This window comes from Porites lutea, chromosome 1, assembly GCF_958299795.1.
Source record: "Porites lutea chromosome 1, jaPorLute2.1, whole genome shotgun sequence".
Taxonomy (NCBI): Eukaryota; Metazoa; Cnidaria; class Anthozoa; order Scleractinia; family Poritidae; genus Porites; species Porites lutea.
This window is the reverse complement of record NC_133201.1, coordinates 27058981-27084362: the sequence shown is the minus strand read 5'-3', so window position 1 is coordinate 27084362 and position 25382 is coordinate 27058981. Positions and strand designations below refer to the sequence as shown.

The window sequence follows — 25382 nt, the reverse complement described above, 5'->3', positions numbered from 1 at the left end:
AATCACCATCCAGCGGATAAGCATACTGTAAATCCTCTGTGAAGTGCCCCCTCTCAAATAAGCCCCCCCCCCCCCCTTTTTCAGGGGAAGAAAGTTAATAAGCTCCTTCTCCTCCCCCTTATTATTCTTCACTAAAAAATGATAGACCATATTAATCAATCACGACTGTATAAACTTTATTTGGACCGATCCGGGATGGTTTATTCACCAACTGGAAGTCTGGATTTGTTTTTGATCCTCGGCTGCATGACCTCCAATTTCTTGTACTTGAGCTTTTCTGCTTTGTATTCTAGTTTTTTATGAAGAACTGATAGCATCGTCTTTGGTGAATGAAATAAGCCCCACCCTATAGAGCCCCGCCCCCCCCCCCCACCCCCCTCAAAAAAATTAATGTGTTTGAAATAAATAAGCTCCTCGGGGAGCTTAATAGCGGAGCAGTTACTGTACCAGGCAAACCATTAATAAGTTATCGTTTTATCCACTGGATAAAACAATTTCATCCACAGACTCAAAAGTTAGAAATACATACTAAATAAATAGTACCATGTGAAAGTACTGCTGAAGATGTTTCATTTGAATGGTAACACCATAGGATTTCATCCGCAAAGGCAAAAGTTTGCTACTAAATAAAATAGTACCAATGATATGAAAGTACTGCTAAACAGGTTTCACTGAATGGTAACACCATTAACCATTAACTACAATAAGTATGAGAAAGGGGTACCATATGTCAATAGAGATAGAAGGTATACGAGACGGGTATCTTTTCTGGCAAAAATGGTATATAAAAGGGTAAGGGGTTGGACCTCAGGGCGGAGCCTTCCCGTATAGAGTGCGCGCGGGATTAAGGGTATGAAAAAATTCCACCTTTTATTTTGTAAAATAGAGAAGTGCAAATGGAATAGGGTTGATATTGGAGAGGCAAGAATTTTTTTTCGAGAAACAGGTGGTTTTGAAAGTTGTGGGTCAGCCTAATCAATGGAATTGTTATTTTCTTGGCGTTTTTTCTTCGCTCTTGGCTCAACGTCTTGGTCAGAAAAATACAGTACGGGGATGAAGAAAATATAATTTCTGCGGTCAAGAAAACCATAGAAGTAAGCGTAGGGGGTGAGGCGAGAACTCCCGTATCACATAGACGGCGATACTCGTCATCTCATTTAAGGGCGTAAATTGCAGGTTTTGTCACTGCTTATTATATTTTAAATACGTATATGGGTGTTCAAGAAGGAACGCCAATCTTTTTACCCATTAAGGTATGGCTTATAAAACTGGGACTATACCTGAAAATAGAGTTAAAATCAGGAAAGAAGAAAGTATTCGAAGACGATGTCTTAATCACAATTACAGTTACCAGCACTCTTAAATATTTGGTAGTTTCTTAGGGTCAAATAGAGGACAAAGAGGTAAAGCCACGCCCAAATTTCAGTGCTCCAACGAGCTTCCACGCAAATCTAAAATGAGTGTTCTGTGAGTTTTGCGCCGTAGTGACCAGGTACTGTATATGGACTCTTCAAGTTTTGGTCGATTGCTATATTGTTCATTGTGTCTGATTGTACAGTCTGGGTCCCGTCATGGAACAATCTCACCAGACGCCAAAGCCTGGGATCAGCCTCCTCGGTGAGGTAGCCTGGGACCCGGGGCCCGTTTCTCGAAAGTCCCGGAAACTTTTCGGGCCCGATCGCAGATTTTAAAATCAAAACCTGTGATTTTATGCAGAATCTGCAAGCTTTAAGGTTCCTTGTAAGTTATCGGGTGCCCTACACAGCTGTGATTTTAACCATCCTTCACTGAGCGCTATTTTTCAATGAAACCGGTTGCATAACAATTTATTTAAAATGAGTTCATTCTTACAATTCCTAACGTTTTCACCTATAATTTTTTATTAAATGAATAAACCACTAGCTAATTGCCAATTAAGAAACTGCATAAAACTATTTTCTGTAAGATTTAGGGACTTCAAAAACCGCATAATTACTTCGACGCTGATATTTCATCAGCAATTTCCTACGTCTCCAGTTTACGCCCCTTTGGAGACAATGCGGTTTGCAAATTGCAGCGAATTGTTTATGCCTTTAAAAAACAATTCTAAAAAACAAAAAACTAATATATTTTTTCTGTGAATCAATGTATATTTACAGCTAGCGTTTTTTATGTTAGCACTTTAAAGTGAAGTAAACGCGCGTTTGACGTTTAATCAGACCGCGGCCCGGCGAAAGCCTTCGCGGGTTCCCTTATCAATCTCTAAAATTAAAAGTTCTTCAACCTACAGCTTATTACTTGCAAAGCTCTGTCTTCCAAATTAAATTGACTGAGTCGGACTATTACCTACTAATTCCTATTTTTTCTCGTAAGTTTCCTTAAACTGAGGATCATGGACAAATACAATACCCCTGGGGTGCGATAATTTGATTCAATTTTCGCGAATTTTCGTCAAAAAATTTATTTTACAGACCGCTGTAACCACTGGCCATCATACACCCCCTTAACTCGCTAGCTGGTAACAACGTCCTCTATCAGGAAGCTTATTTAATAAGCAGTCACGACTTAAATAATTAGCAAAACACGAGGTAGGCATCACATTTGTATATCATAATTGGGTTATATAAGCAAATGTACGTTGATGTTAACTTTTCTGTTCATCTTTTCATTCCGCTAAATTCATCCCAACTTGTACATCCTGTTACTGTACATGCGCACTCGGTAACAAGGCGCAACTACGTTGTGAGGCTATGATATCTTGATGCAACAGATGCGAATTCGAGAAACCAGCTCCACTGAGCCTTCTGTAAAGACGATTCATGAGATGTCTTCATTTCATTTGTCCAGCTGTTGTAAAACAATTTGTCAGATTTTCAATACCACGTCGCCTCTTTTTTGCGACTATGATTTCACTTCTGGACTTCTTGAAGACAGTAAGGGAGAGAGTGGAGTCTCTTGAAATTCTATCGAATAAAGGAAAAAAAGGAGTTTAAAAAGGAATGATTTGTAGGATATCAGGCAAAAAAGATGTTCACTTAGCCATACAATGGAAACTTCCGGGTTGGGGGGAGGGGGTACTTCCTTGCAAGAGGCTAACGGGGATGTGCCGCTGGATGAGGTCACATTTTCACGACTGGATTGCCTATAATAGGGTTGCATTTTCAATAGAGTTACTAGAATGGGGTCGCACATTTTCAGATTTTTGGGGGTAAGCCAGTTCTTCATATTTACGATTAGCGAACGTACCAGAATGTTTGTACTGCAGGTGGATAGTAAAGTGTTCTACATTCAGTTTAAAAATGGGTCAATTCATCGAAATAAAAAGTGACTAAGTTGGGATCGCGAAAATTACATATTTGCCCAGAGGTGACTAAGATAGGGGTCTATAATTGGTCACAGAATAGACTATAATGGGGTAGGGGCTCTGAGAAGCCAGCGGCACATACCCAGCAAAAATTAAGCCAAGTAACCCCTCCCGGTCAATTTATTATATAATATATCAAGGGAGAATAATGGGAAAGAAAGGGAATCGTAGATCTTTAGATGAAATATGTGAATTCCACTAAAGTTCTTTAAAAAGGTTGTAATTGAAGTATAATTCCTGGAGCGTGCCCACATTCAGTGTAATCGATTGTTTGAAACGTCCTCGCGCGACTGCCTCAAAGCAATCAATGCAGGGGCCCGTTTCTCGAAAGTCCCGGCGACTTCTCGGGTCCGAAGGCAAATTTCGAAATCAAAAGCAGTTGAATAGTAGTAAAGTTCATAGCTCATAAACCGGTCAATTTTGCTTCGTTAACTGATAATTTCATTGTGTCATTTTCAAAATTATTGAAACTTTGATCTTTAATAATGCAAACACGGTAAACATAAACGCGCTTTTCGGGCGCGAAAAGAGAGCACAAGAGAGCACAAGAGTGCAATATTCTCTCTTGACAACAGTGAATAAAATTTTGCGGACCTTTCCGGAAACCAACCTTCGATAAATTTCAAGCGTTCAATTGGTCTAAAAATAATGGATTAATTTAGGTTTCTGGGAAACTACCCTTCTACTCCTCCCGTAAGCTAACATAAACAGTTACTTCTCACTTAGGGCAAAATGATGGCTTAGGGGAGGAGTAGGTGGGCAGTTTGCCCGAAACCTAAATTGATCCAAAATAACTTTGGAGAAATTCACATATCCCAATGGCTTGACTGGGCGTTTCACTCTCTGACCCATTATTCCCTTTTGATGGATATTTTACACCCTTTATTTACCTCCCGATGACTCTGCTTTATCTACAGCCATGGCTCTAGTCAACTTTTTCCTCGTGGTTATAGGAGTGTCCTTTCGTCGCTTAACCAATAACAACTCATTTTCATCCGTATCTCCGGGGACTGGTTCGAGAGCATATTGGCCAGAAAGACTCCTTTGGTCCGCTGACACAAATTGTGACGTAAACGTTATTTTGGGCGATTGTGTTTGAAAGGCACATGACGACTGAACAGCAGAGGAAGATTGATTCTTCTCCAGTGGCTCGAGTTGTTCAGTTTCTGTGATGGCCGGAGGAGAGGGGATAGTTATGTCGGGGTGATGTTTTATTTGCACGTGGGACGTACATTTTGGAAGTGTTCTAAACTGCAAAGGAAAGAGTAACGAGCAAGTTTTTGTATTAGTTTCAAGCAACTTCTATGCCAAATTGTATTTGTTTTTTAAATTATCATTTGTTTGCCCAAGGAGCACTTAGGAGTTCTTAAGAACTCGTTGAACGTGTCCGTGCGTTCCAGATCGAATTAGAAATTAGAAGTGTTGGTTTTTGAGGAAAGGGGAAAAACCGGAGAAAACCTCTTGGAGCAAAGGAGAGAACCAACAACAAACTCAACCCACATATGGCGTCGACGCCGGGATTCGAACCCGGGCCACATTGGTGGGAGGCGAGTGCTCTCACCACTGCGCCATCCCCTGCTCCCTCTGGCGGTAAGCTATTGTAGGCACCGCAAAATGCCCCCGCAATGGCTCTCTTCACACGGACCGGAACCTCAATTACTCTAGATTAAAGTACCAGATTGAATTCTGGCAGGTACCAAACGCAGGTAGCAGGTCACCGGTCACACACAGATCACAAGTGCATGCATGCTAAAGTATAGATCACCGTGCTACGGCAAATAAGTAACACTAAAAGTGTATCCTAGCCCTAGTCACACTCCGAAATGGAGTTTTAGCTTACGGGGATACTCCTTATCTCAGTTATTTGACAATAGAGCATTGACCTGCATTTGTGACCTGTGACCTGTGGCTTGTGTTTTTATTGTATCAGCCAGATTGAGTTCTAGTTCTTATCCAAATTTGTTCCCAAGGGTTGTCTTCTACTTTGCTCCTCAGAGCGAGAGAGGGGACGAGGTACAAGGGGCTCCGAAAAACGACTGGAACAGAAACTTGGTAACGCGACGAGGTTGGCATTTTGGGAAATAACGTTGAATTGGAAATGAAAGAAATAATGTAGAAAAAAAGGTTTACACATAAACCAGTTTTTCCCCTTATGGGCTCAAGGGCAGGTAAACCATATACATCTGGTCTTTGTTTACTAATTTTTCATGTCGTATTGTAATTATCGACAAACCCCAAATCCAACATTTTCCAAACGTTTTCTAAAATTTTAATCATCTTTCCCCTTTTTTTCCCTCCAAATTTGCTTGGTAGTGCTACTTTCGACCCACAAGAGATATTTCGAGAGACAATAAGTGCCAGCATTGTCCTGTCTTAGGCGAAATTAATACTCTATTCATTGTACTCATACTGGAGCTTTTACTAACTCTTAAACCGATAAATCTATCTTTATCGATCTATTTTTTTGGTATAAGGAATAGCCTTTTGAAGATTTGACATTCATTTGTAGGTCAAGAGACTGTAACGCTCGTTCCAGGATCTATATCTTCCGTTCGCTTTGTCACTTAAACGGTAGAGACTGGAAGTAGACAAAATTGGAGCGAGGTTCATGGGATTGGACAGTCTCTCTCAGTCCGAATCCTTTATACTTTCTACTACCCTTACTTGAATTAAAATTCGCGTAGTACTCATTTTCGCGCAGCTATAAATTCGCGCTAGTAATTTTCCGTGTTCGTCCTTTTTGGTTTGTTTAATAGAGCTATTAACAATTATCGCATTTATAATTATGAGTGTTTTTTTATCAACAAATTACTACAATATTACCACAATATTTTGAGGTGGCCCTCAAAAAATGCCTTCAAAAGTATGTAAATTATGTAATGTAAGCAAAATTCAACTTAAAACATATGTCAAATGTGTATATGCGTTAATAAATCAACTGATTTGCATAACTAACAATGAGTGTCTCCTTTTACACCACAAATCTTTTCGCGCGGATTATAATTCGCGCAGTACTAAAATTGTCGCCGGCCCAGCGCTGCGTGAATTCTAGTACTGCGCGAATTTTAATACAAGTAAGGCTAAATGTTGTTCGTAAATGTTCTAAATTCATTCAAGCGATTTTTAACGCCATTGTTATGTTAATTTCCGATTTTTGAGGCGCGTTGGATCATGCGTAAATGTATTTGCAATCTTACCTCCTGTTTTAACGTTATCTCTCCTAGAGGGTGGTCCTTGAAATAGTCCACCACGTCACTGATGGTCGTGAACTTTCTAGCGCCAACGTAATATCCCTGGTCACGTGCTAAAACAGCGTGATGACAGACATATTTTCCCACACTAAAAAGGAATTACATTTTATGAAATCGATCGTCTCATTGGCGGAGCCAGTCTCCTACGCAGCCGTTTTTGTCTCGTCACGCAACGCTTGTCCCCTTTTTGGGGAGGAACGTTGCGTGACGAGACAAAACGTTTGCTTTGGGGACTCTGGCGGACCTATCATTGGGAGCAATCGCAGTCACGACCATCTGTTTATATCCTGAAGATCTCAGAGCTCTGTTTGTAACATGCGATTATCTCGTATTGAACCTTAACTGTCCTATTTTACTTTGCTCTTATTTCTTGGCAATAGCTTAGTTTTGTGATAATATTAAATTAAGAATAATGGTGACAATAAGACTGTGAATCAATTCCCCCCAAAAAATAAAACAAAAAAATCAAAATAATTTTTCGAGTCTTTATTCCAGAAATACTGAGAAGTCCTTATCTTAAATGAGGGAAGCACGGTGTCTTCTTACCATATCGATAAAAATAACTCTGACGTCATATCATGAGAGAATACGAAGGCCCCAGGTTCTGCTCTTGACAACAATTCCTCTGCTTCAGAACGACTAAGTTTAAATGGACTCCAGCTGGACAAGAATAGAAAGAAATAGTTATTTGCTTTTTTTCCTAAACGATGTGGACTTTGAACCTTAAATACATTTGTAACAGAAAAAAACTGTGAAACAGTTTCTAAGCAACTTTCGAAAAATTTTCCTTTCTAAAAAAATATGACTCATTTTAATTCAGTTCAGGAACGACTCTGCTAGTTTACAAAACTATTTCCTTTGATTAGCATGCATAGCTTTTTGGTACACGTAGTAAACTTGTTATTTTTTCCAAAAAGGCTTTTTGGTATGTCCTTACTGGATTAAGGCTTTGTACACTATAGCTAGTTCTCTTTAGACAAAGTTTTAGTTTAGTACGTGACTTCGTTAAGTGCGCACTTAACACAGTTGCCCCATAAATGGACACATTTTTGGTCATTAGCAACGTTCAGTAATGGATCTTATTAAGTTGATCTAAGCTTTCTTTCCAAATGTCGATAAGAATATGATTTTGCGCTTCCGGCCAGGGAAGATCCAATGTTGAAAACCGACCATCACTTGCCGTGAAAGCTTAGGTCGTCTAACTTATTGCTATAGAGAGATCGATTCGCTATTTTATGTTGTACTGACTGTTTATTATGGCTTACTGCTTCGGTTCAACTGTACTTTAAAATTCGTGGGTGAAATCCGTACATGCTAAAGTCAAATAAACGCCAACGAGCAGTTCTATAAGCGGGGCCTTGCTGTCTGGTTATGCTGCTCAAGATTGATAACTTGGGGGACGGCGTGTTCAGTGAGTATAATGAAGCACGTCTCCTCAGCTTTTAAATAAAGTTTTGACTTCTTAGACTGTGAATGGCTTCCTAAAGTGCAATCATTAAATTGAAAGACCATGTGAGATCCTATCATGTTGAACTGAAACTTTTATGTTTAAAAAAAGATGACCGTTATTGTTTTTGGTTCCCTACAAGCTATTGTCTAAAATTTTAACTTTCTTTCAGTGAAGTCAAACCACGCTATACCGGCGGACACGTCGTTATCACGGACCTTGCTTTGCCCCTGGGGAAAGAAAGCCCCCACGGACACCCCGTCAATAGGACACTTTCTATGGCCTCCTCAGTCTCCATAGTAACGAGGTTTGACCATATCTGTTATTTTTGGCTGCTTCAATTCTTATTTGTACGTTTGTGAAGAAAAAGCAAATCTTGAAACTGGTACACCATGTTCGACATGTTTGTCAACGCCTGTTTCTGCCGGTTTGACGTAGGAAAAAGGTTTATCTCAAAACTTTTAAATAGCCAATTTGATAATTTCTACAGTGAAACTGTAGACTGCAAAGAGGCAGCTTTGTAAACAAATGGAGTGGAAAATATTTTTGAACAATGCGTGTTGAAAACGTTTTAGGTCCAGACCAATACTTCAGAATTAAATGGTGTAGCTTCTAGCCCTCACACAAGGCAGATTAATTTCGCTCGCATAAAATTTACTACTTAGCTTTCAAACTAGCCAGATGCAAATCTTTAATAAATGTAAACATTAAAACAACAGAATAATCGTTGGAAATTAAAATCACGGCCGCCTATGAAGTGGTGCGGAGGTTTCACTTAAATACCTTAAAAACAGACCTTTGAAAAACTTTTGAAACCCCATTTTTTTTAAAACTGATCAAAGAACTGCTAATGATTTGGATAATACTTGACCATGTTTATCTGAACGTGTCAGTTGAATATGAATAATTTATTTTAAACCTAACGGGAGATCAACAAATAAAAAAGATAAAAATCAGCCAGCTTAAGAAACCAAAAGAAATCGTTTTGCACATTCATTTTACATGTAAACGAGCTGTGTTATCATCTGTCGAAGGCCAATACAAAATAAACTGCTGTTTTGTAGATATGAGAAATTGAATGACCTGCCAGAGATCATGAGAATAAGCTAACAAAATCTGTACATAGATTTGTCTTTCCTAAGGCAAATGCAAAATTATACATCTTCATTTTGCTTCAGTTCTCGGTAATTAAAGCAGTCATCATCTCGCCAACGCATCTTTCATCCCCTTCTTTGACGGTCTGAAAGAAGTGTCAACACACTAGTGCATATTTTATGAGAGAATAATTGACTTCGATGGCGAAATAACTTTTTTCTGTCTTTCGCGCGCTTAACACCTGCATGCGATGGCGGTCGTACAGCTATTACAAAAAGGAGGGTAATGAAAATTAGGCAAAAAACTGAAATTCTCGCGGCGTGTTTAAGGCTTTCTCTTCGACTTGGATTTATATAAAAGGCTTATAAAATTTATGTTATACTTGTATTGCAATAAGTACCGAAGCAAGTCACTACTTCTAGTGATATTTAAATTCATAAGCTGAGTAAATTCTTTTCAAGCTACTTGGCATAAGAAAAAGCAAATTAGCATGCGTATTCGAATCGGTTTTAGAGATAACTTGGAAAATACTGACTCGCGTTCGTTTTAGTGAAAGTAGTCATTCGTTACAATTCAAATGGAGACTCCGCTCAAAATTGGCTTTTTTGGCAACTAAGCACGCTATTACTTAAGCCAATGAAAGAATGGAAAACGATCATGGAAGAATCGCTTTGGATCATAACATGAATCAGCTGTTGCCTCTATCTCATCCAATCGCCCCACCAGTAACAGACGTCTTTATTTTCATTTTTTTTCTGCAAATTGCCACCTGTGTTCAAATGACTTATGTGGTCGAAATCGTTCTATCATTTATACCCGTTTTCATGCAGTTAATTTTTTTGCTTCATCCGAGATTTAGATTGTTGTGACGAATAAGAAATTTTTTGTACCTGGCTCTCAGTGATTTGGACTTAACTAAGGAATGAATTAAATAGATCGTATGATGCATTTCAAAATAAATGTTCGTCAGTGCAACCTTATGCTATTGGAAAACGAAAAAAATTTACATTAGCGATACTACTGCAAATATTTCATCTTATCTTTGCTTCTTAAGTTGAGAGTGGATTTGTTTTTGTTCAAAACAAAACCTTCGGATCCGAAGAGAAGTCTTTCATTTTAATCGCTGCTACATTGCGAAGACTGAAATCTCACAGTAGGGGATGCTTACCCTTTAGTATGTCGGTTCGGCTCTTAAATAAAAACATCGTTTAATAAAGTTAGATGTATAAGAAATGTTTTACTTACATTGTGGCCTCGGCTAGCGTCTTTATCGTGGATCCAGTTGCCGTGGTTGACGTGTTCGAAGCAGAACTTCGTGCTTCTGGTTTCCAATTCGCACTGACTACCACGACCGATTTTGAACAACCAGTACCCATCTGCTTTTCAGTATTCTCTCTGGAAAACCTTCATTATTCAGCACGCATTGCCTTCTTGAATAAAACACAACAGAGGGCTCTTATCGCGTTTCATCTTTTGACTGCCGCTTGAAGACTTTTTCCCTTGTAAAATCAAATGTTGTACAAAACTCTTGAGTTGAAAACCGGCGCCGGCGTTGTCCGGCTTATAAAGACTTGTAGAAAAGTGGAATAGATCGGAATTTGTCGGGATCGATGATAGCAAATGCCCAATCTTGTATTTGTCTTCGCTAGGAACGTGTACAACAATTAGGTCTTGATATTTGCATTCAGATCGAACTGAATCAGATTCATTTTTTGTGAGCTATCTATGAGGAGGCGACGTCGGCAAAATTACAATCAAACGTCGAGAAACTTTCACGACGGAAACGAGCAAACGAATCGAACGCTTGAGTAGATCGGATATCGAGTAGAAGTCTGTTTTGGGACCACCTTTATTAGCATTAACGCAATTTCCATAGCAACGTATTAATTTGAAGTGATCTCCGACGGAGTGAGCGCTAAACGTTAATTAAAATGAAATTTCAAAACAGAAAATTCGTCCGCAGTTTGAGCGGGGGTTTCAAAACTCAGATAAGAAATAAATCTAAATTTCTAGTGATCGTTAGAACTCACTTTTTGTGATAAAAAAGGTTAAAAAAGGCTTCCTAGAGAAATCTAAAGGTCGGCGATGAGTGTGAATTGAATAAAACAAACAACCCTGAATCCACATGTCCAATATCTTGCATACTATTGCACAAACTGTTCTTAACCTGGGGGAACAATAAGTATATTTACATAGAGAACGCTGAAACTTACAAATTAGAATTGGTAACCGAAAGATGCCATAATTAGGAAATACTTCGTACATTGAGAGAGAAATGCGGCGAAATACTTAAGGTCCTCTGAGCTTAAAAGGATTTTCGAAACGTCTCCCCGGCATCAAAATCCGAAAGTCGCCGGAAATTTCAACGATTTCCGAAGATTTCCGAAGATTTCCGAAGAGTGCTGAGAAGTCAGGCGTTTCCAACTACAGCTTCACATTTAAGGTGGTTTTCTCCGTACAAACTGTAAATCCTTCATTTCACACTCAGCCCCATTCACTAATACGAGATATCACTGTTTACAAACATAACCAACTTTTAATAAGGACCTTAAAGCAAGGACCACGACGACGGCAGTGGAAACGTCGGTAAAAAAAATGAATTTGCGTTCTTTCAAACTTAATCGCGTCTATTTGGACCCGCTCGATATGTCAAATCCAGGCGACTTTTCCTGACGTTGAATTCTTAAAGATTTTATTCAAGTTTGAAAAGATGAAGGAACATTCGTCGTCGTATGTCCACGTCCTCCATAAAACGTGAAATTAGGAGGTTTCACGTCGTAGTTGTGCAGTGGACGTCAAAGAAATGTACTAAAAAGCGTGATGAAAGTGCATAGCTGTTGTTTTGATGACTGAACCTGTTGTTTTCTTGAAGTCGTCGTTGTGGTCTTCGTCGTAGTTGCTTAAGCTCCCTAATATCAATAGGTGACGTCGGCGTGAGTATCGCTATACGGTAACCCACCCCATACTCTCCGGGCAAAACAGTTTGAGAGGTCAAAAAGAGCTCAGTCGGCTAAATTTTCTATCAAAACTTTATTCTGAAAAAGAACATACCCTAACAATAGACGTAAAATAAATTCTTTCATGAAGATTGACGTTTTACAAAAAATTATTTAAAAAATTATTCCTGTGTTGCTTGATATATAATAAAAGACGTGGATCTAGGATAAATACCGACCGATTTTCGAAAGGGGCGCCGAAGGTGCAAGCTTCTAAGGGGGGTTCGGGGACAGGCTTCCCCAGGAAAATTTTTTGGGTGTTAACTCTTTAAAGTACCCTTTCGTGGGTTTCCGAGTCATTCAGACAGGATATTGGCCAGACTTCAATAAATTGGGAGGTGTTTTTTATCATTAAAAATATATTTATTATCAAAAATCTGACCGATTTCCGTAAAACGGTGGAAACCGGAGTGGATCCACTCCTGAATAAAGTTTGTTTACATGAATCTAAATTGTATCTAATCATAAATGGCAACGAACGTTTAGCTTTGCAAATGAAAGCTACGAATTCCGACTTAACTGAAACATTGTTGAATGCAATGCAATGAAATCTCCGCTAGATTTAAGGTGGTTTGAACTTTTTATATTGCGTGTTGGCTATGTTTTAGAATCGCGTTTTTCAGCAGGAAAGATTTAACCGATTTCTATAATTTTTGGCATCCTTAATAAAAAATGGTGGAGCTAAAAGAAAATGTTGTTTATTTTCTTGTAGGTATAAAACCGTTTGATATATCAGCATATATTTCTACAAAAAAAAGTAAATAACTTGACAATCCTGTGATAAAGATTTTTCCATAATCTAAGCAGATAAGCCTCAGAGATCGCTAGTTTTATCCTCTCTTTTCGGAACAAATCTTAAGTTCCACCATTCTTTGCTTTAATAAAGATGCCAAAAACCATAAATCAGTTAATCTGTTCCTGCTGAAAAACGCCATTCAAAAACATAACCAACACTCACATAAATAGGTTCGGGCCACCTTAAGAGTTAAACTGCTGAAAATCTGTCAAAACAATGCATTAGACCAGAATGCTTCAAAGTGATTACGTGTATTAGGGCCTGTTTAGAAGGAAAGAGGGTAACCCTTGTGCTAGGGTTACGCTAGCAAGTTAGATGTGGTTTAAAAGCAAGTTCCACTGTCTGGTAGGGTTACCCTGTCACCCCGGTCAACTTTACCAGCTTTAATGACGCGTTTCTATTTCGTCATTCGTGACAATCGTTGTAACGTCCAAGATTTGAAATAAAATTTGAAGTTCTCTATGGAAAACACGTTAAATTCACGAAAAAATAACGTGAAAATATTATCATCGTATGCCGAAAATACTTCAGATGTTTATAATTTAGCTCAGAAATTGGATAATTCCGTTCAAATTGTCAGAAGATTACTGGTCACGCATGACGGAGTAAAGTTGTCCCGCGTAGGCGAGCTATCTCTAACAGGAGAGTTTACGAGGTAAGTAGTGAAACCCTCTTGCTAGGGTAACCCTAGCACTCAGGTAGGGTTACCCCAGCACTAGGGTAACCCACTAACCCTACCTGCCTCGTAAACACGTCGTGTAAAAGAAGACGAAATATCCGAGTGCTAGGGCAACCCTCTTGCTAGGGTAACCCTAGGGTTACCCTCCCTCCTTGTAAACAGGGCCTTAGACATCCAGTAAAAATTGGTTTAGCCTCAAGGTCGAACATAACGACAAAACCTACGAACTGAAACCAAGGAAAGAGCGTGCTTAGCACATTTTTTACAAACAGACGATCAAGAAACAGCAACAAGAAAGCGAAAAACCAACAACATCCTCAGAGACCCGGGAGCAACCCTTCTGAGACGTTGTAAACTTTGGCTGCGACGATTTCACCTTTAACACGATTTACTAAGTATGGCCGGGTCTCTGAGGATAGAACAACAACATTAGCAAAAACAAAGATGATCCAATGAGATCAAGCGCTCACCATCTCGAACGTTCCTTGCTTCTAACAAGGTTGTAACAGAGAACCGTACGGAATCAAGGATTTTTTTTATATTACCGTAAACTGTAAAGTTAAATAAGAATTTCAGCAGGCGATATCCTAAGGGCGTAGCATTACTTAAATAAGTTGTGTTTTAACTAAGAGCAAGGCCTAGGCCAAGCGTCGAAAGTTTTCAAGACACAAACCAAACTCTAACTTGGGTCGACCTAAATTAAGTTAAGATCGTCTGTTAGGTCAGACGTGGAACTTAGGACGCGTCGAACTAATTAACTGAATCAGATTAGTCATAAATTTTCTCCCGTACAAGTCTAAATATACATTATCATACCAATTTTCAATTTATTAGTTTAGTTCGTCACATGTGAAGATCGACGTTTGTGCCTGAGACGATATTCGGACGTTCTATCCGTCTCTATCCGTCTGAAGCAGACGGATAGAACGTGTCGGACGACCAAAACTCATTCGGACGAACTTAACTGAGCCAGAAGCATGTCGAGTTTTTCATGAACTTGACTCGCTAAGGTCTAGGCCAAACGACGAACTTTTCATGAGACGAACTAAACTTAGTAAGTTAAGTTCATGAAAACTTCGACTTCCGGCTCAGTTAAGTTCGTCTGAATGAGTTTGGATCGTCCAACACGTTCTATCCGTCAAGTCTGAAGATCGTCTCTGGGACAAATGTCGATCTTCATACGTGACGAACTAACGTAATAAATTAAAAATTGTATGATAATGTATATTAAACCTCGTTCGGGAGAAAATTTATTTCGGAGCTGATTCAGTTAATTAGTTTGACGCGTCCTAAGTTCGACTCCTGATCCAACAGACGATGTTAAGTTAATTAGAGTTTGGTTCGTCTCACGAAAAGTTCGACGTTTCTAGGCCTAAATTATGTTAAAGCGAGTTTCTCCGCCTTACGTTTTGCGTGACATAAAGTTTGTCCTTTGAGGAACGACACCCTTAGAGTTAAAGACCCAAGGAAACATTAATGCGCTTTATCTTCAAGAAAAGCCATGACTTTCGTAGGAACGTCATGCATATCTGAGACCAAACTACACTCTTTCAATAATGACCTGTCATTCTTAAGGAACGACCCGTACATTTTGAGCGGCGTTCTGCAATCGTTCGTTTTGGGCGGCGACCTGCGCTCTTTTCGGGACAACCCGCACGTTTTGGGCGGCGCCCTGTACTCTTTGAGAAATGTCTTGTACTCTTTGAGGTCTAGGCTGCGATTGGACACCCATGATTCCTGTTGAATTTAAAAGTCGGAGCCGCATTGCTTTAATCCTGTTAGTAATGATATTGCTTGCAGCTTGTTCTAGAGGTGGGGCCCTTCCCGCAGCTCTCAGTTGCTTCTGATACTCCGAGTACGGGTGAAGTTTTTCTCTAAAATAATTAATATAATCTATCTCATTTCTAAGCAGTTTTTGGCATAAATACTTGTTAAAGCGAGAGACTCCCTCGTTAAGCTTAAACCCTCGAATTTTTCCGGTTAATCGAAACGCAGTTTCCGTTACTTCTTCTGGTGAAACACAGTCATGGTACATTTCACGATTCTTTCGCCTTAAATCCTCGAGGTCTTTGTAGAAACCACGTCCATGTTGTTTAATTTTCTCCCAGAAAGTTTTGTTAAAGTGATCGTAGAGCAGCACGTCCGCTTTATTCCATGCGCGTATCTTTTCTTTTAGCTGCGGAGAAAGAACCTTTTTGGAAGTATCTGTACCGACTTTCCGTTCATTTTGTTTAATGTAAATAACATCGTCTAAATCCCAGCAAAATTCTCGCTTGAGAAGAACAAGGCTTTCGTCGAAATACTCCATCATAAGAACCAAAGTAAATTCACGTTCGATTTTCTTTATGGCGTTACGAATTTCCTCATCGTTGTCCTGTGCTAAAGGAGCCAGGCCCAAATCAAAGAACATTCCGTTTCGCACAAGATGCATTGATTCAGGGAACGGCGTTTCAGTTCTTGCTAAGTTTCTGAGGTAACCATGGGGATTTGTCAGAAAAACCTCCAAAGGGTTCGAGTAATTGGTCAGTCTAAGAAACCGATACAATTCCATGTAGTGAAACGTTGACTCAAATTGATATACTGGATCACGGAGTATTGTGATAAACTTGGTGTCACTGTGCAAGACTACGTCCATTAGCGGTCTCCTGTAACGTGCATGGTTGCACAGGACACTAGCAGGTTTGCCATTAAGACGCCACAAGTCCACGCTACTCCAGTGGAAATAGCTCGGCCAGCCGAAACGGTAAAGATGCCTCATCGGAAGTGCGATTATGAGCTCTCGGAGATCCGCATAACGGTTCAGAATGTTGGTAAGTGTACTACTTCCGGTTTTGTGTGTTTTGAGAAACGCGATGTGGTTATAAGGCTTGCAGCTGTTGAAAAAAAAAAATGACTGAAACTGATTTAAAGGAAATAATGCATAGAGAAAGATAAAATAAAATTTTTTCAGATGACTGCCGAAATTTCAGAGCAGTCCGACAGTTTAGGATATGTAATTTAGACCTTATTATATAACTGGTCAACTATCACGTGCAATTCTTGTTACATTCCTCAAGCTCTAAGCAAGTAGCCCATATCAAAATTCTGACATGACTCTGAGGCTTTCTGGTCATTTTTCTATATTTGGTTTGGGTTTCTTGTGCTCAATTCTCTTCTGGGAATTGCGAGACAATGGAGTCGTGAAAAATTTGCAATTTTGATCCTACAGCCTCGGAGTCATGTTAGAATTGTAATATACAAAAGATGTGAGAAGGAACAATATCAAGGGGGTGGGGTAGGGGGTTAGAGCACATCCCTCTCCTCCTCCCCCTAGTTTTACCCCGTTCTTTGATTCCACTATCTGAACGACTGGAACAGGCTACGAAATGTCAACCGAGCGATATCACAAACTGTTAATTACCGAGTTGCTACCACGTGACCGCCTAACAAGTAAAGGAGAGGTTAAGAGTCACCTTTACAAACCTCTTTCCCAGGTTCTGTCTCCTACCCGTCGCTCCGTAACGACGGGTATGAGAGAACCCGGGGAACGGCAAACGTCAGATTCAAGTTAAGAATTTCTCCAAATAAAAAACAGGCAAAAATAAAAGCAGCTCAACAATTTTTATGGATAAAAATGACGTAAAAATTCTTAAACTCTTTGCAGAAGTAATGAACAATGAACAACAGGTAATGAGAAAACTTGGTCACGTGATATAAATTCACGTTTGCCGTTTGCCGTAAACGTCACTCTAAATCTCTCTAATACAGCTGAACCTCCCGTAAGCGTCCACCAAAAATGAAACGATTTAGTGATCGCTTACACAAATCGAACTACTAGAGAGGGTCCCTTCATAGAAAAGGTGCGGATCGACACACACGTACATTTTAGAGAAGAACGCATTGCGTGCAGTTTCTACTAGTCTATGAAATGTGTAGTTTCATGTTGTCACAAAAAGGTCTTCGCATAACCTGACTAGTGCAGTACATACAACGAACAAAGAGATCGAACAATGCCTCAATTGGTCGCTTACGGGAGAATAAAAACAGTGGAAAATTCCAATCCGTCATAAAAAAAAAAGGTGATCGCGGTCGCTTACGAGGGGTTCCAAATATAAAGTGATTAGACTGGGAAAATTCTGGTGTTTTGAATACAATGTAGTTGGTCGCTTACAAGGAGTACGTCTGTTTATCTAACCGATTTTTTGAAGACGAACCTAACGAAATTTGCAGTCACTGAAGCGAAAAAGCGTCAAAAGTCAGGTTTTTGCGCCCGAAAAGTTCGAATATAACACAAACGAACGAAAAGGAAAGGAGAAAGAGAAAGAGCGATTAGGAAGAAAGGAGGAGAAGAGAACAAAGCAATGGGACACTCTTAGTTCTTATAATGGATCCTTTGGAGAAAGTTTTTGACCAAAAAAACTGTTGGACGGAAGAGGTCCATTTGGCAGTAACGTTTTCAAAAATCCGGCTAGATTTAAACTCCGTTTACGATGAAATAAGTTAAGTTTGCGCCTGATAAAGACCAGAATTTCTTTACCTTAATTCGTCATATTTAAGAATTCCTGTTTCTGTCGATGCTTCTTGGTTCTTGCCTTCTAACGACTCTTTGCTGTTTTCCTCATCCTGATTATTTACTCCCCGCAATAATTCTTCAAACTCGCGATCAACGTTGCTGACATTTCTTAAATTCAGCTCTCCGTTCTGTGGCGCTAGGAGACCAGCAGGAACGGACTGTTTTCTTGACGAACCAACTGCCTTGATATTTGCTTCTTCGTTGCTAAAAACAACAACAGCAACATAAAAACTGAAAATAGAAGTATTTTTTCTCCCCTCTCCCTCTCCCATCTCCTTCTTTCCCCCTAAGAAACTCTAAGGGCCAGTTATTCAAACAAAGTTTAGCCAGTGTTTAACAAAACCACGTTCTAAGCCATTTTCAATTTGCCCAACGGTTTCACCTAAACACCATTAATTGTGAAAGTTTTATGAAAGCATTATAATGTAGACTAGAAAAGCATTTATCTTCTCAAAATAAGCCACTAAGGAAGAGATCTGGAGGTCCAAAGATTTATCATAACGGCGGCTTAGGTTACACTTCGTTTAAACAACCGGTCCTAAGGATTGCTATTTCTACATTCCCCAATCTTCCTCTGTCATAAGATCAAAGACGGCGGCTAAAACGTAACAATGCGAAAATAAAAACAGGCAGCTTTCGCCCGCCCAAAATACGCGCCAAGCGTTTACAAGGCAGGTAGGGTAATTCTCTTGCTAAGGTAACCCTAGCACTGAGGTAGCGCCAAGGTAAACCTACCTGCCTTGTAAATACGTCGCGCAGAAAAAGGAGAAATGTGCGAGTACTGGAGTAACCCTTGCGCCAGCCCTAAAGCCCGGGGGTACTTCCTAGTAGTAGCCTAATGGCTACCGTAAAATTCCGAAAATAAGCCCCGGGGCTTATATTTTTCAAAGGGCCTTTTTGAGGGGCTTATTTTTGGAGGGGCTTATATTCGGAGGGGCTTATCTATGGAGGGAAATTTGCGTTTCAAAATCGATTGGGTTAGCCTTATAGTTAGAAGTAAATTTACCATTTTTGCTTTGTTTTACTTTGTATTTGAGGGCAATTTTCCACGAACAAGCCCCCGGGGGGCTTATATTTGGAGGGGCGATTTAACGGAGGGTTTTTTGCGTTACTGGTTTGGGGGGCTTATACATGGAGGGGCTGATTTTCGGAGTTTTACGGTATGTTCTGAGAGACCAGCGGCACATACCCAGGAAAAATTAACCCAAGTAACCACCGGTCCCCGAAGGCGAAATGCCCTGAAAAAACAAAGTATTGTCATATTTGAAAAGTTTGAAATTTTGAAAGAAGAATGGCTGTTTTGGAATTGTTTTTATTTAAGGTCAACTGATTTTATTTAGTTAAGACTTCGGCTGAGCTTCGTCCTCACGCCATATCTTGGATACTTGATGAACAAGAAAAACCGCACTTTTAAATATTTCGCGAATTTCAGAAATATAAACAATCGCTGAAGTTTTAAATATACTTTTTGAAAATAGTCTACTGCAAGGGTTATCTTTGTCCGGGGAGGATCTCCGGATTTCAGGTGAAGGAGGGGATCAAAGGTTTTTTTTTTGTGTTTGAAATTTTCGATTCCGGGATTTCTTTGGATAGGAAAATTAGGCAAGTGTTTTTTGGGGTGGATGGATTTAAGTGGAGATTTTTGGGGTCGTCAATAAAACCAGGATCGGACTACGGATCGGACCGGACTCCGGATCGGATCGCACTGGCATTTTCCCTTTCGGTGCAGAAGAATTATTTTGAGAAAAGCGGCTTTGTAATCATTAATTTTGTGTATTGGGAATTCCACATGTAGACAATTACTGAAATTTACTATAAAATGAAACCGTTATTGGCGAGTCTTCTTAACTTGTGATGATATTAAAGATTTCGCGTGTCGCCTTTTCTCGCGTGGGGTGATTTTCACGCGTGCTCGCGTTTCGCACGCTCTACTATCCCTGAGGAAAATTGGGGGACTACTCGTAGTCTAATTAAAGATCGACCCCAGACCACATTTTTTTGTGGTAAACGCCAGGGCACAATAATTGTGTTTTGGATACTGGTTCACTTACACTACACCTCTCAATTTCACACGTTTCAAGGGAATCATCAAAGTCTTCAGTGGAATGTGTGTGCGGCTCACGTCAATAACTTTTCCAAGCTGAATAAACTTTCATCTTTGCAAAGTCACGGTTTTCTGCGATCTCAAAGTCATTGTTTTGAAATCATATTTGAAATGGTGAAAAGTTAACTCTGCTAAAACTGAGTTCCGTTTTAAAGGTAAGAATAAAATATTGAATCTTATACTGAAATATTGGTTCTGACACATGTTATATCATTTAATGCTTTCTGGAAAATTTTAAGGTTCGGAAATTCGGCATGGGATTTTTTGGGGGTTAATTTTTGGCCCAGCGAATTTTTGGGTTTTGTTGGAAGCCTTACGGAACCCCCCCGCCCCCCCCCCCATTCGATCACCCCCTCACTTGAAATCCTGAGTACCCCCTGTGATCTTTGGGCAAAATATCAGGATCCTCGATCCTCATTAAAGATCCCTAAAGAGCTTATTTGTCATTTTGCTGCTCGGTAAAAGCGGTAAAAGGGCCTCGCCAGAGGACGGTCTCCTGCCCCATATGATGTAAAATCCTTGTGTGGGTCAAATAAGCCTGAGAAAACAGCCACTTTGCCTGCGTGCAGACGTCTCCTATTTCCCTTGTTGCACGCAGAAAAGGGACGTCGTCCCTTTTCCTCGTGCAACAAAGGAAATAGGAGACGTCTGCACGCAGGCAAACAGCCACCGTTCCGCGACGCCACCACTGCGTTACCACCATGCCATTTGTTCATTTCACGGGTCGCGAAATGATGACAAAAATATTTTCAGGCTGGGGGTTTAAATTATAAACCTTCCAAGCACGCTTCGTTATACTGAGGCTTTAAAATACAGTAAACTGATTTACTATCGTCTGTTACAAAACTGAGGAAATCGGTAAATGAAAACTTTACCAACAATTGATTCTAGATCGGGCGAGTTGTTGACGACAGTGGCATTTAAAAAATACAACCCAAATATATCACAGGGGGATATCAGCTCAAAGACATAACCAATCAAATCGCTTCTGAAGAGCGGTAGGTCCTTCAAGAAAAACAAACAACAAACGCGTTGGAAAAATAAAGCTGCCTGAAAATGTTTATAGTGATCGATCTTTGCTTGCGCTCGGCGTTCATGATTTTGGTTACGAATACCAACACTGTGGCTTTTGATTTTTGTGACCTAGGATTCGATGGCGTGGCGAATCGGCTTTTTATGCCGCTACACACCGTAACAATTGAAATCAGCAAAGAGTGGACAAATTCACAAGCGGCTTTCACTCACCCGTACGCGTGACTGAACTTGGCAGCGAAGAAATCAGCGTACTCCGAAATCGCCTTGCTCGGCAAACGTATAATGTTCTTTTCGTTAACTCTGGGAAGCAGCAAAATCGCTGTGAAACACAATAAACATACGGCGAGGAAACACAACAGCAAAAAGCGCACGAACTTCATCCTGTCTCTCCCAAACCACCACGAAAAAATCCAGTATTAAATTTCCCTGACCATCGAAGAACGCTTCCCTGTGTTGTATGTCATGTCCCCGTCACACGGTGTCATGTCACGTTTACTCTTGAATCAAATACTGCAACCGGTTCAATTGATTTTTGTTTGAATAAATCACCCGTTCATTGGCATGTACCAGTTGCAGTAATCTCCCAGAATTTGGAAGACTTGTTAAGGTTGGGATTCTCAGACCAGTTTGGAGTTGAAAAGTTGAATTGGCCCGTGACTAAGTATAAGTCACCTGGTCACGGAACTAATAAGATTTAATCCGAGCGAAGTACAAGAGTTTTCAGAGGGGCGTTTCCCTTTAAATCTTGCCATAAACTCTATTTGTAACACCTGGCCCACGAAGCCGACTTTCATTTGGGAATTTTTTACCGAGACAAAATGAAGGAAGTTGAAAAATCTACCCTGTATTAAACGTTTTCGAATTCAGAATAAAAAACAAGTGAAAAATATAAAACGAGGATAAAACCGAACGGCGTTTCGGTGTCATGGTACTTAAACTGTTAGAATAGTCTTCTTTTTTATTCTTAATATGTGAAAACAGAACATTTACGTTACGCAAATTGTTTGTTTATCCATAAAATATTGCTAATTAGGGAATTGACACTTTCCCTTACGTGTAATGTGCCACAGGACTGGACCGGACTGCGAACTAAACTATTTGCGTGACTTTACAATTAATTACAGATTTTAGGTACGTTTCAAATATTGAAAATAGCGTCACGATGACACCGAAACGTAGTTCGATTTTACCCTCGTAATTTTTCACTTTGTTTTTGTATTATGAAATCTTTACTTACTAGGACTTTGTAAACGTTTTCAAATTACTATTGCAGTTCATGGTCGTCTAGCTACATGTGAGCAAACAGCCCACAGGTAACCGAGGCTCACTGTTTGTGTCACGTATGTGTTTCATAACATTGCGTAAATATAGAGAACATATGGGGCGAAGTTTAGGTCTGGAAATTTGCTAGAAAATGGAAATAAAAATCGATGAAACTTACCTTGTGGCGAGTTGTTGTTGTCCTTAATATGCACACGAAGTTTCGAAAAAAAATAGTCTGCTTCATCTTCCCCACATAGAATATACTATGTAGGAAATATAGTCTGCTTCATCCGGTCCTACATAGAATATACTGTGTACAAATACTTCTTACATAGTTTATACTATGTAGGAAAGATGACACAATCGGGGAGTCTGGGTTACCTGTGAACAGCCTTGAATATAAATTGCACGTGGACTACAATATGTTGCCGGGAGCGATGTTGCTCAGTATCCGGACGTTACCCGTACCCGGACACTTGAAACAAAACCCCAATTTTTGAGGCGCCCTTTGTCTGTTTTTAGTTCTCGGTAAACGAAGTATTGCGAATGAAAGCTGAACATTTCAGCTTTAACATGAGAGTTTTGGCGAGTTTAAAGTTTGCGAAACAGTCGCAGAAGACGCCGTTCTGTTCAGGTGAGTAAACATTTCATGGCTTATATTTACACTCTTTACTGCGCAGTAAAATTAGTGCTGCTCGGAAATGGGTAGGTAATATGCCCGGGAGGGACGTGGGGGGGGGGGGGGAGGTACTCGTGGGAATTCTTCGTGCCGGGTGTGCCGCCAGGTTCTTGAAATCCTGACCCGATTTCTGACCAAATAAACGTAATTTTTCACACCCGTTTTCAGACTAGACCTCTAAAATCCGTACCCATTTTCAGACCTGGCTCATACGCAGAAATTATGTTATCATTACATAGATTAGAGCGCAAACAAAAAATTATTCAAATCCATTTTGAATTCGCATATTTCTCTTTCTCTCCTTACTCATTTGGAATTGAAACAATAAATACGTTCATACACACCGTAGATCCCTCAAAAACCATACCCAATTCCAGACCAAAAGGGGAAAAGTGTATACCCGTTTTCAGACCAAAACAGCGCAAAAACCCCACCCGATGGGGCGGCACATACCTATATGGCTTATAGAAGGCAGTACTCCCCCCTCCCGGGGTAATATGTGATATTTTCAAAGAAACTGTTTTATATTTAAAGTGAACATACTTAAAGAAGTCAGGTTCTCAGAAAGTTTATTAATTCATCTTGAAATTCGATTTGTTTGGAATAACGGAGGTCAGAAACACTCACCAAGGCCTGTTTCAAACGTCGTGCTACTGCCGTGCTACGACACTAGCACGACTTGGTTTCCGACGTCGAATTTAATTCAGTCGAATAGAACGGCTCGGCCGAAAACAAAGCACAATAATAAAGAAACAGTTCAGCAAACTTTTAAATGTATTCTAATGCATTTGTACTTCATGAATTGAGTTCGACACAGCATGCAGTAGCACCACGTACGTTTGAAACGGGCCTAAGTATTGATGTCAGGTGCCCAGTATACGGACAGTTTTTTCTTTGCTGTACAGAATCGATGAATTAGCTGTGTACATTATCCCGATAAGATTAATTTCATATCTATAACTATAATTAAAGATTAGGGTATATGATATAGTCGTAAAATGTAATTCTACTCAACTCTGTATGGAAATTTTCTTCACTCATTCAGAGGCGACTTAGCCTGCGAACCGAAGACGTATTTCCGGTCCGTCGTTGAAATTAGAGCCGAAAAAATTCGGTTGCTCTCGCAGGTTCAGTAGAGGCGACTTGATTTCGAGTGCACCTACAAGTAGCGCGGCTTGTTTCGCGTAACCGCATTTTCTATAAATAACCGGAAGCGTCGAAGTTGAACCTGGAATTCTCATACTTTCCCCAGATGGGGCTGGAACGGTCTAAAAAATGTCGCAAAGGGATTGAGAGATGTGAAAGACGGAGGAATTAGTGCTAGAAATGCAGGCTTATTGTGGGGACTGAGCATGAAGAATCAACACTGCAGGTCAGACTAAATAGGAGAGTGACCTTTGACCGTCGGATTGAGGTCCCTTCTCTAAGCCTTTTTTTAAAGATGAAAAAATGAAGAAAAAAAGTCGTTTGCAGATTAGCTAGTTCAGCTTGCATACCGCGGCTTCGGCATCTCCACGGATGCCTTCCTTAAACCAGTGAAAAAGTTCCTAGTGAGAATTATACCATTTTTAAAACAGCCGCTCGCGTTCCCCACCATACCCCAGTCATTTGTTATGTTTTATTTCACGATGCTGGGTTATATTTTTGGAATCGATTGCCAGACTACTTTGCAAGTGCTAGAGAAGCTTGTAAGTCGCTTGTCTGTCGAAATTTATGTACAATTACGTTGTTATTGTTGTGTCTGGATACTGGGCCAGCTGCCCGGATACTGGGCAACATACTAGACTGCAATACAGTCGGTTTTTTTCTCAAAATCAGTAAAGAAATCGGTAAAGCGTGGCGTAAGAGTCTTACGCACGCGAAGCGCGCGAGCCACATGTGAGGCGACAGGAATAAAGCGTCTCTCCCCAGTCTCGCTCTCAGTTTTAAGCCTCGTTCCAGACCTTTTGTTTGACTGCTCGCGCGTACTTGAATACGCAAAAATAGGCTAAGAATAAAATGGGACCTAAAACAGAGCCCAAGGGAACTTGATCAGACGTTGCCCCTTCAAGAACTACCCGTTGTTTCCTATTTCACAGAGAGCTTTTTAACCAAGTTAAGGTAACGTTGTTGATTCCGCAGTTTGACAGTTTGTAAAGCAGT

General features: G+C 40.1%; 2 protein-coding genes across 2 annotated transcripts; both read right to left on the bottom strand.

Moving 5' to 3' along the window:
* Positions 1 to 1825: 1825 nt before the first annotated feature.
* Positions 1826 to 10947, bottom strand: LOC140936638 (uncharacterized). The gene is made up of 5 exons (XM_073386134.1): positions 10382 to 10947; positions 7141 to 7254; positions 6541 to 6682; positions 4234 to 4594; positions 1826 to 2942 (listed from the first exon to the last, which is right to left on the bottom strand). Exons 1-5 carry the CDS (start codon positions 10510 to 10512, stop codon positions 2881 to 2883), a joined length of 810 nt encoding a protein of 269 aa, XP_073242235.1. The 5' UTR covers positions 10513 to 10947; the 3' UTR covers positions 1826 to 2880.
* Positions 10948 to 14940: 3993 nt separating this feature from the next.
* LOC140936627 (galactosylceramide sulfotransferase-like) lies at positions 14941 to 21691 on the bottom strand. Its single transcript, XM_073386128.1, has 3 exons — positions 21509 to 21691; positions 18124 to 18363; positions 14941 to 16480 (listed from the first exon to the last, which is right to left on the bottom strand). Exons 1-3 carry the CDS (start codon positions 21676 to 21678, stop codon positions 15178 to 15180), a joined length of 1713 nt encoding a protein of 570 aa, XP_073242229.1. The 5' UTR covers positions 21679 to 21691; the 3' UTR covers positions 14941 to 15177.
* Positions 21692 to 25382: the final 3691 nt, after the last annotated feature.

Excerpts from the sequence above, each read along its gene's own strand:
- LOC140936638 (XM_073386134.1), bottom strand. The coding sequence starts at position 10,512 with ATGGGTACTGGTTGTTCAAAATCGGTCGTGGTAGTCAGTGCGAATTGG. Across the intron at positions 6,683-7,140 it reads GAGTTATTTTTATCGATATG|TGTGGGAAAATATGTCTGTC; the intron begins GTAAGAAGACAC and ends ATTCCTTTTTAG. Across the intron at positions 4,595-6,540 it reads AGATAACGTTAAAACAGGAG|TTTAGAACACTTCCAAAATG; the intron begins GTAAGATTGCAA and ends TTTCCTTTGCAG.
- LOC140936627 (XM_073386128.1), bottom strand. The coding sequence starts at position 21,678 with ATGAAGTTCGTGCGCTTTTTGCTGTTGTGTTTCCTCGCCGTATGTTTA. Across the intron at positions 18,364-21,508 it reads AAGTTCAGTCACGCGTACGG|CAACGAAGAAGCAAATATCA; the intron begins GTGAGTGAAAGC and ends TGTTGTTTTTAG. Across the intron at positions 16,481-18,123 it reads CTTAAATATGACGAATTAAG|CTGCAAGCCTTATAACCACA; the intron begins GTAAAGAAATTC and ends TTTTTTCAACAG.